This window comes from Conger conger, chromosome 4, assembly GCF_963514075.1.
Source record: "Conger conger chromosome 4, fConCon1.1, whole genome shotgun sequence".
In the NCBI taxonomy this organism is placed as follows: Eukaryota; Metazoa; Chordata; class Actinopteri; order Anguilliformes; family Congridae; genus Conger; species Conger conger.
In genome coordinates this window covers 1954823-1967322 of record NC_083763.1, presented here as the reverse complement: position 1 = coordinate 1967322, position 12500 = coordinate 1954823, and the positions used below count along the sequence as shown (strand labels likewise).

Here is a 12500-nt window from a genome sequence, read left to right as displayed (position 1 = left end):
ATGTGTGTTTGTGAGTGTGCATGCATGCGTGTCTGTGTGTTTGTGTGTTTGTGAGTGTGTATGCATGCGTGTCTGTGTGTATGCGCGTGTGTGTGTGTGTGTGTGTGTGTGTGTGTCTGTGTGTATGTGTGTGTGTGAGTGTGTATGCGTGTGTGTGTGTGTATGCGTGTGTGTGTGTGTGTATGCGTGTGTGTGCTCTTGTGTTTGTGTGTTTTAAGGTGGTGGGTCATCTATAATTTCCCCCCAGAGGTGATCTGACCACACTGGATTTAACCAAACGTTCCCCTGTATTCTAAAAGAGCACTTTGTTATAAAAGAGCTCTTCATTTTTATAGATTCTTTTCATTATTTTTTCCACTTCAGTAGCCAGATAAGTCGGTGTGCCAACAACGGCAAAACAAGTGCAGAAAATGTGAGTGGAAACTTTTGATGCGATCAGCTTTGATCAGGCCATGCTACTCGGCGTGGTTAGGATCTGACCTCGACCATGGCCCCTTTCCTGTCTGTGCAGCTGACCCGGAGTTTGAGGAAGTGTGTACAGTTGAAGTGGATTCTCGTTTCCATGACTTCCTTCCTGTGGTCATGCAAGCCCAAAAAATGTTGGGGTTGGGCTAACTTCTGAATGACTAGAAAACCAGGAATCTTCATCGACAGGGACATTCCACGCTCTGAAACACTTTAACAAGGCAATAATAGTACCTACAAGTACAAATGCCACCAGTCCTGATATGAATATTTTGTATTTGAGTGTTTATTGCGGCAGAACATAAACCTTGGATGGATTAAGTAACAACTGTTTACCATTTCCAGCGATTATTAGATTTTATTGTTGTTTTTGTTTGTAAATTGGCAGAACAGCGTCTAAATGAAATTCCATTAAGTCAGAATGAGTAAGGCTTTTCTGCTCCGTATATTTTCTGGCTGTTATAAAAAACATTGGCCCGAGTCCAGCAGCTTTACCCAGACAAAACCCGGCCGTCCGTAGCGTTGGCCGGGACCCAGGAGTGCAGCTGAGGCAGGGCCCTGTCTAACGCTGGAAGAACCGCGCACACAGGTCGTCAGACCTGATGGTGTGCAGTCAGACGCACGCTGTTCTCTTAATCATCCGCTGCTAAAAAACAAACAACTCCCAAGCTTGTGTCGCCCAGTGACTCATATGTGGATGCTAACTGCGTTAACGGTCAAACTCGTGCTGTTTCCTGTACTGCTGCTGTTTTAGCTGTGGATGCTAGCAGCACTGATCTCTCTCTCTCTCTCTCTCTCTCTCCTTACTGTTCTCTTTGGCATTTCTCTCAAAGCGTCCTTGAAAAAGAGAAACATGTTCTCAATGGCCCTCCCCTGCTTAAATAACGGATTCCAACAAAAGCACGCTGCTGTTTTGGATGATTATGTAGTTTGTTTATTCTGTATTAAGCTCTGAGTGGGGACTCAGGCCTGATCCCCTGAGCACAGACGGTTAAATTTGTTTGCTGTGTGACACACAGGACATCAGACACTTGACTCCATTGCCTCATATCAAATACCCATCTTGTAAAATACAATACTTTTCTGTGCTCAATTGATCTGGCTGCAAGTGAGCCAACCAAGAGGACCAGAATGTCTGATGGGAATGTCTGTGCTTGTAGCAGTGTTTGTGAAACACTGACCCTAATAATCCCACCAGTGTTACTGACTCTATGTTTGTATCTCAGTGTGACTGACTCTATGTTTGTATCTCAGCGTGACTGAGTCTGTGTTTGTATCTCAGTGTGACTGACTCTATGTTTGTATCTCAGTGTGACTGACTCTATGTTTGTATCTCAGTGTGACTGACTCTATGTTTGTCTCTCAGTGTCACTGAGTCTGTGTTAGTTTCTCAGTGTGTCTGACTCTGTGTGACTGACTCTGTGTTTGTCTCTCAGTGTCACTGACTCTGCGTTAGTTTCTCAGTGTGACTGACTATTTTCTCGGTCTCTGTTTCTAGTCTCGATGCAGCGAGCATCGGGTTTGTCATCATCATCGACCGGCGGAGAGACAAGTGGAGTTCGGTGAAGGCTTCATTGGCCCGGATCGCGGTGAGTAAAAATAGCTAGCTCTCTCTCACCATTGCTAAAGCCACCCCACCACACGCTAGCTCTCTCTCAGCAATGCTAAACCCACCCCACCACACGCTAGCTCTCTCCCAGCAATGCTAAACCCACCCCACCACATGCTAGCTCTCTCCCAGCAATGCTAAACCCACCCCACCACACGCTAGCTCTCTCCCAGCAATGCTAAACCCACCCCACCATACGCTAGCTCTCTCCCAGCAATGCTAAACCCACCCCACCACACGCTAGCTCTCTCCCAGCAATGCTAAAGCCTCCCCACCATATGCTAGCTCTCTCCCAGCAATGCTAAAGCCTCCCCACCATATGCTAGCTCTCTCCCAGCAATGCTAAAGCCTCCCCACCATACGCTAGCTCTCTCCCAGCAATGCTAAACCCACCCCACCATACACTAGCTCTCTCCCAGCAATGCTAAACCCACCCCACCATACGCTAGCTCTCTCCCAGGAATGCTAAACCCACCCCACCATACACTAGCTCTCTCCCAGCAATGCTAAACCCACCCCACCATACACTAGCTCTCTCCCAGCAATGCTAAACCCACCCCACCACACGCCAGCTCTCTCCCAGCAATGCTAAAGCCTCCCCACCATACGCTAGCTCTCTCCCAGCAATGCTAAACCCACCCCACCCACGCTAGCTCTCACCGTCTCTCCTGCAGGGGGCGTTCCCGGGAAACCTGCAGCTGGTCCTGGTTCTCCGACCCTGCCGGTTCTTCCAGAGGGCCTTGGCCGACTTCGGGATCCGGCTGCACCGCGACGACTTTAAAATGAAGGTACCGGTAAGCATGCCGGTGTGTGTGTTCCTCCCCGCCTCCTGTGTGAACCTCTCACGCCCCGTCTGTCTGCCTGAAGGTCACATTCTCACTCCGGTCATTAGAGGTCCCAGGACTCTCAGCTCAGAGAGTAGGGCGTTCCCTGGTGTTCTGGCTAAGTTCTAACCATCCCGTGAGTTTATTGGCGGAAAAATAGTCCTCTCCCTCTCCACCTCGGCCGGTGTGTGGCGAGCGTGATGACCCAAAATGGCCGCCGGATGGGTGGTGGTTTCCTCCTCATCGTCACTGTGAAGCGCTCTTAGTGTTGAGAAATGCGATATATATATATATATATATATATATATATATATATATATAAATGTAATGATCTAGCTATCAACCCTTTCATTACCCCTTCCGGCTTATTCTGGTCTCAGACTTTGTCCAAATATATTCACGAAAACTACGTGAGATGGTCAGATAATAGTCCATGGAGCTGGGATGCTCCCAGGACAGATCCCTGGTGTTTGGTGTGTGTGTGTTTTTCCTTTTGTGCCCTGTTAGCCGTCTTCCTGTTGTGGTTTGTCTGCTGCATGTGACATTCGGGAAGCTGAAGTCTGCTCACTGAGGCAGAAACCTGACCCCTGGTCTGTATCTGAGCTTCCCTGATCTGTATCTGTGTTTTAGTGCTGTTTAATGTGTCTTAATTAAAGCCAGGTTTTCAGGTTGTTCAAACTCAGGACTTGCTTTTGAAAAGTAGACGGCAGGGCCTGCTGAGGAGCTCACTCCGCAGAAGACGGGATATTCAGCAGTGTTTTTTATTTCTTTATTCATTTTTTTCTCCATTATAGCGATTCAAAAGCATAATGAAATGCATATTTTTAGGTTCTTACCTCCTGCACATGAGCATAAATAAAGGGACATTTACAAAAGAAGGTAAAAATAGCAAGGGAGGGAGAATGAAAGGGAGAGAAACAAACACATTTTTGTAAACATGTATAATGTATATTTATTTATATAAACACGTATTTATGTATATGCATGTGTGCACATACACTCAGTGAGCATATTATTAGGTAGAGCTGTTCTCCAGCTTGTTAATGCAAATATTTAATCAGCCAATCATGTGACGGCAATTAAATGCATAAAAGCATGCAGACGTGGTCAAGACGTTCAGCTGTTGTTGAGACCAAATGTCAGAACGCATTAAATCGCATTAAGTGGATAGGCTGCAGCAATGGAAGACAAATAAGTTATAAGATAACTAAGTCTCATAAATACCGATGTTAGCACTGCCTCGCTCATGAAGTGTCTCAACATCAGTCCTCCGGTCACAGGGTGGCGTCCTGCCTGTCAGAGTAATCATGCCATGCAGGATCTGAGTGTGTTTGTGCGATGCGTGAGGCTGTCGGTCTGTGGACACAACGTGAGATTAAGTGGCTGTAGAGCTGATTGAGTAAGCGTGGTTTCCATGGGTACGGGCCCTGTCTGACCCCGTCTCCTCCCCCAGATCATAATGCTCAACTCGCTGTCCGACCTGCACGGCTACATCGACAAGGGTCAGCTGACCTGCGAACTGGGGGGGCACCTGGAGTACTGTCACAACCAGTGGATCCACCATCGCACCGTGAGTCCGGGAGGGAGGAGGGGAGGGGGGGGGGAGGGAGAGAGCGAAAGAGAATGAGGGAGAGGGGGAGACTGACAGACAGAGAGAGACAGACAGAGAGAGAGAGAGAGAGAGAGAGGGAGAGAGAGAGAGGGACAGAGATTGGAAGAGGAAGAGGAAGAGGGGGAGGGGAGAGGGGGGAGGGGGAAGGAGGGTGACTGAGGGAGAGGGAGGGGCAGGTTGTCTTATTTTCTCCTCTGTCTAAGGTCACTGAGACACAAGGTCAGGGTTGCATCTCCTGTCTGAAACAGCAGAGGCATTGTTCAGAAAGACCCCCCCCCCTCCCCCCCCCTCCCAGAATACGCCCGGGCCCCTCCCCCCCACACCTGATTAACTGTAACTCTCTTGATAAATTACAAACAAAAAAGTACTGTCGTCAGTTTATCGCCTCTCTCTCTCTCCCTCTCCCTCTCCCTCTCCCTCTCCCTCTCTCTCCCTCCCTCCCTCCACTCTGAGCTCAGTGCGGCCACTGTCTGAGCTGCCCTCTCCTGAATGGGCAGTGGGATTGTCTTAGAAAAAGGAAATGTGTAACAGGAATTAAGATTCAACCCCTCCCAGCCCGCAGTAATGATCTAGAGCAGGGGTGGCAAACTCCAGTCCTGGAGGGCCGCAGTGTCTGCTGGTTTTTGGTGTGTTTCAGCAAGAGGGATACATTTCAAAGTCTTTCATTGGCTAAAGAGTCCACACACCTTGTTCTCAAGGCCTCTGATTGGCTGCTGAAACCACAAGTCCCAGCAGGCACTGCGGCCCTCCAGCACTGGCATTTGATACCCCTGATCCGGAGTTGAAGTCTCAAACGGGTTTGTTACATTCCACCGTTTGGAAGATGACCGTGACCCCGCCCTGTGCGCCCCCTGCAGGCCATAGAGAACTTTGCCGTGACGGTGAAAACCACGGCCCAGATGCTGCAGCGCTTCGGGACCGACCTGGCCGAGACGGAGCTGCCCAACGACGTGCAGTGCACCAAGGACCTGCTGGGGGCGCACGCCGAGAAGCACCGCACGCTGAAGGTCTGCCATTGGCCACGCTCCTCTCCACTCCCTGTCTGCCATTGGCCACGCTCCTCTCCACTCCCTGTCTGCCATTGGCCACGCTCCTCTCCACTCCCTGTCTGCCATTGGACACGCTCCTCTCCACTCCCTGTCTGCCATTGGACACGCTCCTCTCCACTCCCTGTCTGCCACTGGCCACGCTCCTCTCCACTCCCTGTCTGCCATTGGCCACGCTCCTCTCCACTCCACTCCCTGTCTGCCATTGGCCACGCTCCTCTCCACTCCCTGTCTGCCACTGGCCACGCTCCTCTCCACTCCCTGTCTGCCATTGGCCACGCTCCTCTCCACTCCCTGTCTGCCATTGGCCACGCTCCTCTCCACTCCCTGTCTGCCATTGGCCACGCTCCTCTCTGTTTAAGGCTGCCCTACACCTTGCTTTATCCAGGAAGTAGCCAGAAATCATCCACCAAGCTGCATGTTGTCCTCTTGTTTGTTTCCAATGCTCTCTGTGATCTGTCTGTAATGTAATGTAATGTCTCATTGATACCTCTTATCTCTGAATAGAAACGGGAGCACACACACACACACTCACACACTCACACACACACACACACACACACACACACACACACACACACTCACACTCACACTCACACACACTCACACACACACACACACACACACTCACACACACACACTCACACACACACACTCACACACACACTCACACACTCACACACTCACTCACTCACTCACTCACTCACTCACTCACTCACTCACACACACACACTCACACACACTCTCTCACACACACACACACACACTCTCACACTCTCTCACACACACTCTCACACTCTCTCACACACACACACACACACACACACACACACACACACTCCCTTCAAAGAGCGGTTCGTTCTCACACCTGCTGTGCCTGTGTGTGTGAAACAGAGCGAGCTGGGCCTGGCGATGACGCAGGGCACGACGCTGCTGTCCTGCATCAAGGAGCAGGCCGCCAGGAATGCCAGCGCCCGCCTCAACCCCGACGAGGCAGAGAACCTCACCACTGTGGAGAGGTCTGGCCCTGCGGCGTGTTCACTCTCCACATCGCCTCTGTTCTGTCCCTGTGTGCTCCTGGAACATTAGTGTGCATGAGACTGGGACTCTGCTGGTCAATTCTGTCATCTTGTGGCTTCAGGCGGGCGAAATGACTAGAACAAGAGCGGTAATACGGCATACAGTCGAACTGTGATTGGTCGATGGCAGCCATCTTGTTTTTTTAGCAATCAGCTTGCCCTCATAGACTTTGAAAGGACCTCTGACCACCATGCAGCCTACAAAATTTCAACTTGATCAACCGATTGGTTCAGGAGTTATAAACATTGGGTTGCTATAGCGCCACCTATTGACCAGTTTACACCAAAGTTGGCGTAATTGGACCCCTAATATTAATGGTGTGTCTGTTGTCTCAGGTTGTTGGCCCAGTTGGATGAGACGGAGAACGCGTTTGAGCAGTTCTGGTCCAAACATCACGTCAGGCTGGAGCAGTGCTTGCAGCTCCGCCATTTTGAGCACGATTTCAGAGAGGTGAGTCTCCCGCGGGAACGATCCGCCATTTTGTGTGGGGTTCTGAAAGGCGGGGCTGTCTGTATGTATGTGTGTGTGTGTGTGTGTGTGTGTGTGTGTGTGTGTGTGTGTGTGTGTGGGGTTCTGAAAGGCGGAGCTCTGTGTGTGTGTTCGGTTCTGAACACGGAGTTCTGTGTGTGGGGCGCTGAACGCTGGACGCTCTGTGTGTGGGGCGCTGAACGCTGTGTGTGTGGGGCGCTGAACGCTGTGTGTGTGGGGCGCTGAACGCTGGACGCTGTGTGTGTGGGGCGCTGAACGCTGTGTGTGTGGGGCGCTGAACGCTCTGTGTGTGGGGCGCTGAGCGCTGAGCGCTCTGTGTGTGGGGCGCTGGACGCTGTGTGTGTGTGGGGCGCTGAACGCTGAGCGCTCTGTGTGTGGGGCGCTGGACGCTGTGTGTGTGGGGCGCTGGACGCTCTGTGTGTGGGGCGCTGAACGCTCTGTGTGTGGGGCGCTGAACGCTGAGCGCTCTGTGTGTGGGGCGCTGAACGCTGTGTGTGTGTGGGGCGCTGAACGCTGTGTGTGTGTGGGGCGCTGAACGCTGGACGCTGTGTGTGTGGGGCGCTGGACGCTCTGTGTGTGGGGCGCTGAACGCTGTGTGTGTGTGGGGCGCTGGACGCTCTGTGTGTGGGGCGCTGAACGCTGAGCGCTCTGTGTGTGGGGCGCTGAACGCTGGACGCTGTGTGTGTGTGGGGCGCTGAACGCTGTGTGTGTGTGGGGCGCTGAACGCTGGACGCTGTGTGTGTGTGGGGCGCTGAACGCTGTGTGTGTGGGGCGCTGAACGCTGAGCGCTCTGTGTGTGGGGCGCTGAACGCTGGACGCTGTGTGTGTGTGGGGCGCTGAACGCTGTGTGTGTGGGGCGCTGAACGCTGTGTGTGTGGGGCGCTGAACGCTGAGCGCTCTGTGTGTGGGGCGCTGAACGCTGGACGCCCTGTGTGTGTGTGCTGAACGCTGACCGCTGTGAGTGTGTGCTGAACGCTGAACGCTGTGTGTGCGCCCCCTGCAGGTGAAGGCGGCTCTGGACGGGCTGATGCAGGCCCAGGCCTCGCTCCCGGACAGCGGGGAGAGCGCGGGGCGGGTGGACCATCTGCTGGCCGAGCTCACGGCCCTGCAGGAGAGAGCCCAGGTCAGTGTGTGCATCGGCCACCGGGGGGCAGGGCGGGGCGGGCGGTCCTGCAGGAGAGAGCCCAGGTCAGTGTGTGCGTGGGCCACCACGGGGCAGGGCGGGGCGGGCGGTCCTGTCCGCGGAGAGGGACAGGCTGTGCTGTGCTGCAATAAAAAACAAAACTGTGAAATGTTTGTAAACATTTACAGGGTTTCACTGTTTTTCATGACACTGTCAAAGTCCTGAACCAGAGAAAAGGGCTGGGTGTGTCCCTCCACTGACCTCCACTGCATCAAAGTCATGTAGAATAAGCGCAATAACTCATTGTTGAACAGCCAGTCCATAAAATAACGGGACTTACACAGTTAAATAACATGATTTATGCTTTTTCCCTTTATTAAAGGCTTTTTTTTTTCAATGCTGCCAGTCTTGGCCGTTTTCTACTTGCACTGGATATGTTTTATTTACTGTACGTGTTGTGATATTTTTCACAGTGTTGTGTGCCCGGTGGCCTGAAACTACAAATCATTTCTTCACCTGATGCGTTGTTGTGCTCTGTATGGCTGAATTGTGCGTTTGAGTGGTTTGGCTGAGGAGAGGCGTGAACGCAGAGATATGCTTGTGACCTGGCTCTCTGTCGACACACTGCCTCAGTTCTGTATGGAGCATGGAAAGTAGGGCAGTGTCCGTCCCGGCCAAGGCCCTCCTCTGATCTATTTGTGGACTGGAACAGGCGATTCCACCAGTCCACTCACCACGAAACCTGTTTTATTAACCCCGTTGCCACAAAATTATAGGCGTGTGTTGACGTTAAGTTGCCGGCGACTTCAAAGCCTTTTGTTCCCGTCTTCACTAAATTGAATGGCTCTTAATGCGCACAGTGAAAGTGATACATCGCAATAACAACATTGCCTATTGGCTGTAAGCGCTAATAAAGCCGTTCTGTCATTGGCTGCTTTCATTGCTCAAGAATGGCATCGTGTCCAGTTCTAGATCTTCACCAATGGCTGTAATCGTTTTCACATCTCAGAAATCCCTGGTCCCGATGTGCCTGCCATACCACAGATCTTATGATTGGAGTGATTTAAGAATCTTGCAACTTGTTTTTTTAAAACGTGTTTGAGTAATTTTAGGTTCAGTGTAGTGTAGTGGTTAGGGAATGCAGAGGTTGCAGGTTCCACTCCCGGATTTGGGCACAGCTGTCGTACCCCTGAGCAAAGGGCTGTGGCTATTTGTACATTGTGTGGATAAAAGCGTCTGCTGCGTGACAGTCCTGTTCTGACCCTGAATGATCCCTGAATGTCCCCTGAATGACCCGCGGGTCGCGGGGGGGGGAGGCGTGTGGAATGTGGTGGGAATGCCGCCGCTCCGGTGGTCTTCCCGGCGTGAGCGCTCCTGTGCGGCGTTCCGTAGGAATCCCTGGAGAAGGCCCAGCTCCACGCGCTGCACGGCGACCAGCTGATCCAGAGCAGCCACTACGCCGTGGACTCCATCCGGCCCAAGTGCCTGGAGCTGCGCCGCGTCTGCGACGACTTCTCCAACGGGGCCCAGAGGAAGCACGACGTCCTCGCCAAGGCACACCTGGTCCACCTGGGTATAGACAAGGTACACACTCCCCAAAGCACACCATGTCCAGCTGGGTATAGACAAGGTACACACTCCCCAAAGCACACCATGTCCAGCTGGGTATAGACAAGGTACACACTCCCCAAAGCACACCTCGTCCACCTGGGTATAGACAAGGTACACACTCCCCAAAGCACACCTGGTCCACCTGGGTATAGACAAGGTACACACTCCCCAAAGCACACCATGTCCACCTGGGAATAGACAAGGTACACACTCCCCAAGGCACACCATGTCCACCTGGGAATAGACAAGGTACACACTCACCAAGGCACACCTCGTCCACCTGGGTATAGACAAGGTACACACTCACCAAAGCACACCTCATCCACCTGGGTATAGACAAGGTACACTCTCCCCAAAGCACACCTGGTCCACCTGGGTATAGACAAGGTACACACTCCCCAAAGCACACCTCGTGCACCTGGGTATAGACAAGGTACACACTCCCCAAAGCACACCTCGTGCACCTGGGAATAGACAAGGTACACACTCCCCAAAGCACACCATGTCCACCTGGGTATAGACAAGGTACACACTCCCCAAAGCACACCATGTCCAGCTGGGTATAGACAAGGTACACACTCCCCAAAGCACACCATGTCCAGCTGGGTATAGACAAGGTACACACTCCCCAAGGCACACCTCGTCCAGCTGGGTAGAGAGAGAGATCAATAAATTGATTGATTGGGTTAATTTTAAGGGGCAGCCTAGTGGCTAAGGTGATTGACTGGGTCCCAGAAGGTCGGTGGTTCAAGCCCCAGTGTAGCCACGATAAGATCCGCACAGCTGTTGGGCCCTTGAGCAAGACCCCTTAATCCCACATTGCTCCAGGGGAATCCCCTGCTTTGTCTAATCAACTGTAAGTGGCTTTGGATAAACGCTTCTGCTGAATAACTGGGTGTGTCGTGTCCCTGCCGTGGAGTGAGGTGTGCTGAAGGGGTCGCTCTCTCTCTCTCTCTCTCTCTCTCTCTCTCTCTCTCTCTCTCTCTCTCTCTCTCTCTCTCTCTCTCTCTCTCTCAGGTGAACCAGTGGTGCGAGTCGGGCGTGTACCTGCTGGCCTCTCAGGCCGTGGACAAGTGTCAGTCGCAGGAAGGGGCGGAGTCGGCGCTGCAGGACATCGACCGGTTCCTGGAGAGCGGCGCGGAGCAGCACCTGGGCGACCTCAAGGACCTGCGCAACCAGTACGACGTCATCCTCACCGCGGAGATCAAGGTGCGGCACGCGGGAACTACGGCGTAACCGGAGTAACCAGGATAGCCAGGGTAACCGGGGTAACCACGCGATCAGAATGTTCCTGGCAAGAAAACCTGCATCTGCCTTTGTGTTGAATAGGGGTCGTTGCCTTTGTAGATAATTGCTATATTAGTATTGTACAAATTGCATTCAATCGTTATATTTAAAGTCCAGCAGAGGTATTCTGGCTAAATAAACCGAACAGGACTCGAGTGCTGTCCTGATGCAGTTCCAGAGTGGGCGGATGGTCCAACTCAATCTCCCGAGGCAGTCATTCCCTGACATTACACACGCACAGCTACGTTATGATCCGTAACCACGACTACCTAATTGATCAAAATATTTAGGTTTCATGTTGTAGAAGAGGTGTTCATGTCAGAGCGCTCCTGCTCTTGAGCGGGGTTACGGTGGTGACGGGGTCTCTCTCTCGCCCCCTGCAGGACGGCGTGCAGAAGGCGCTGGGCAGGCTGGAGGACGTGCGTGAGATGTTCGGCCGGAGACACGTCAGCCTGAAGAAGCTCTCCGCCAAGCAGGCCCGCCCCGTGCAGCCTGTGGCCCCCCGCCCCGAGGCCTCCCCCAAACGCAGCTCCCCCAAACCTGGGAGGACCCCCGGCCCCCGTACGTCACCCCACACACACCCCGTCAACATCACACACACACACACACACACACCCCGTCAACATCACGCACACACACACACACTCCTACATCCCAGTGAACATCCGCTCCTCCGTCGGCCAGGACGTCTCTCTCTCTGGCATCTCTGGAGCTCAAATGTGTTTCAAATGTGTTTCTGGACCGGAGTCTCCAGGACACGTCAGCATTTCTGCTGGTTCTGACCGCGCAAGGCAGCGGAAAAGTGAAAACACTCTCAGAAACGTCTGCGGAGATGTTAGCGGCCCACATGTCTGTCGAGGTGAAGAGCAACCATTCGGGAAATTTCATTTTCACACCTGTTCAACACACAGCTTCATAATTCTCCCGCTTTCCCTGGGAGAACCTCTGATCTGCTCCGATGTTGTAAAGGTGGGTCTGGTCCTGCCAAAAGATTAACGTCAGCTGGAACAGTACATTACATTACATTACAAACACTAGCAGAACAGGAGCAGGAGCTTCTGGCGTGTGACCTGATTTCAGCTGGACGGCAGCCTCCTGCTGTTCTGTGCGCCCCCGTCTGTCTGACAGACACACACAGACATTTTATTTTATTGTCTGCATTTTGTGCAGGAGTATGGCAGGCCAAGTGGGTTGCATCGAGCGTTTGGCATGAATGCGACACATGCCAGGAGTGATATAATACGAACACGCCGGGCGGCTGAGTGGGGTTTTAATGCCCGTTTTCCAGCAGGTTCCCCATCACTCTTCTCTCATTTCTTCCTCGTTTTCTGTTCCAGCGGCGAACCGCAGACTT

At 52.6% G+C, this 12500-nt stretch overlaps 1 protein-coding gene across 3 annotated transcripts in view; it reads left to right on the top strand.

Annotated features, from left to right (window-relative positions):
* Positions 1-12500, top strand: part of mcf2l2 (MCF.2 cell line derived transforming sequence-like 2) — a 91332-nt gene that overhangs the window by 31522 nt on the left and 47310 nt on the right. For all 3 annotated transcript variants that reach the window (XM_061239259.1, XM_061239258.1, XM_061239257.1), the window contains exons 4-14: positions 1964-2054; positions 2749-2868; positions 4352-4468; positions 5368-5517; positions 6451-6575; positions 6972-7086; positions 8129-8248; positions 9641-9832; positions 10877-11068; positions 11530-11707; positions 12484-12500. The exon at positions 12484-12500 is cut by the window's right edge and continues 87 nt beyond it. In XM_061239259.1, coding sequence (XP_061095243.1) covers positions 1964-2054; positions 2749-2868; positions 4352-4468; positions 5368-5517; positions 6451-6575; positions 6972-7086; positions 8129-8248; positions 9641-9832; positions 10877-11068; positions 11530-11707; positions 12484-12500 — 1417 coding nt within the window. The remainder of the gene's footprint in view (positions 1-1963; positions 2055-2748; positions 2869-4351; positions 4469-5367; positions 5518-6450; positions 6576-6971; positions 7087-8128; positions 8249-9640; positions 9833-10876; positions 11069-11529; positions 11708-12483) is intronic.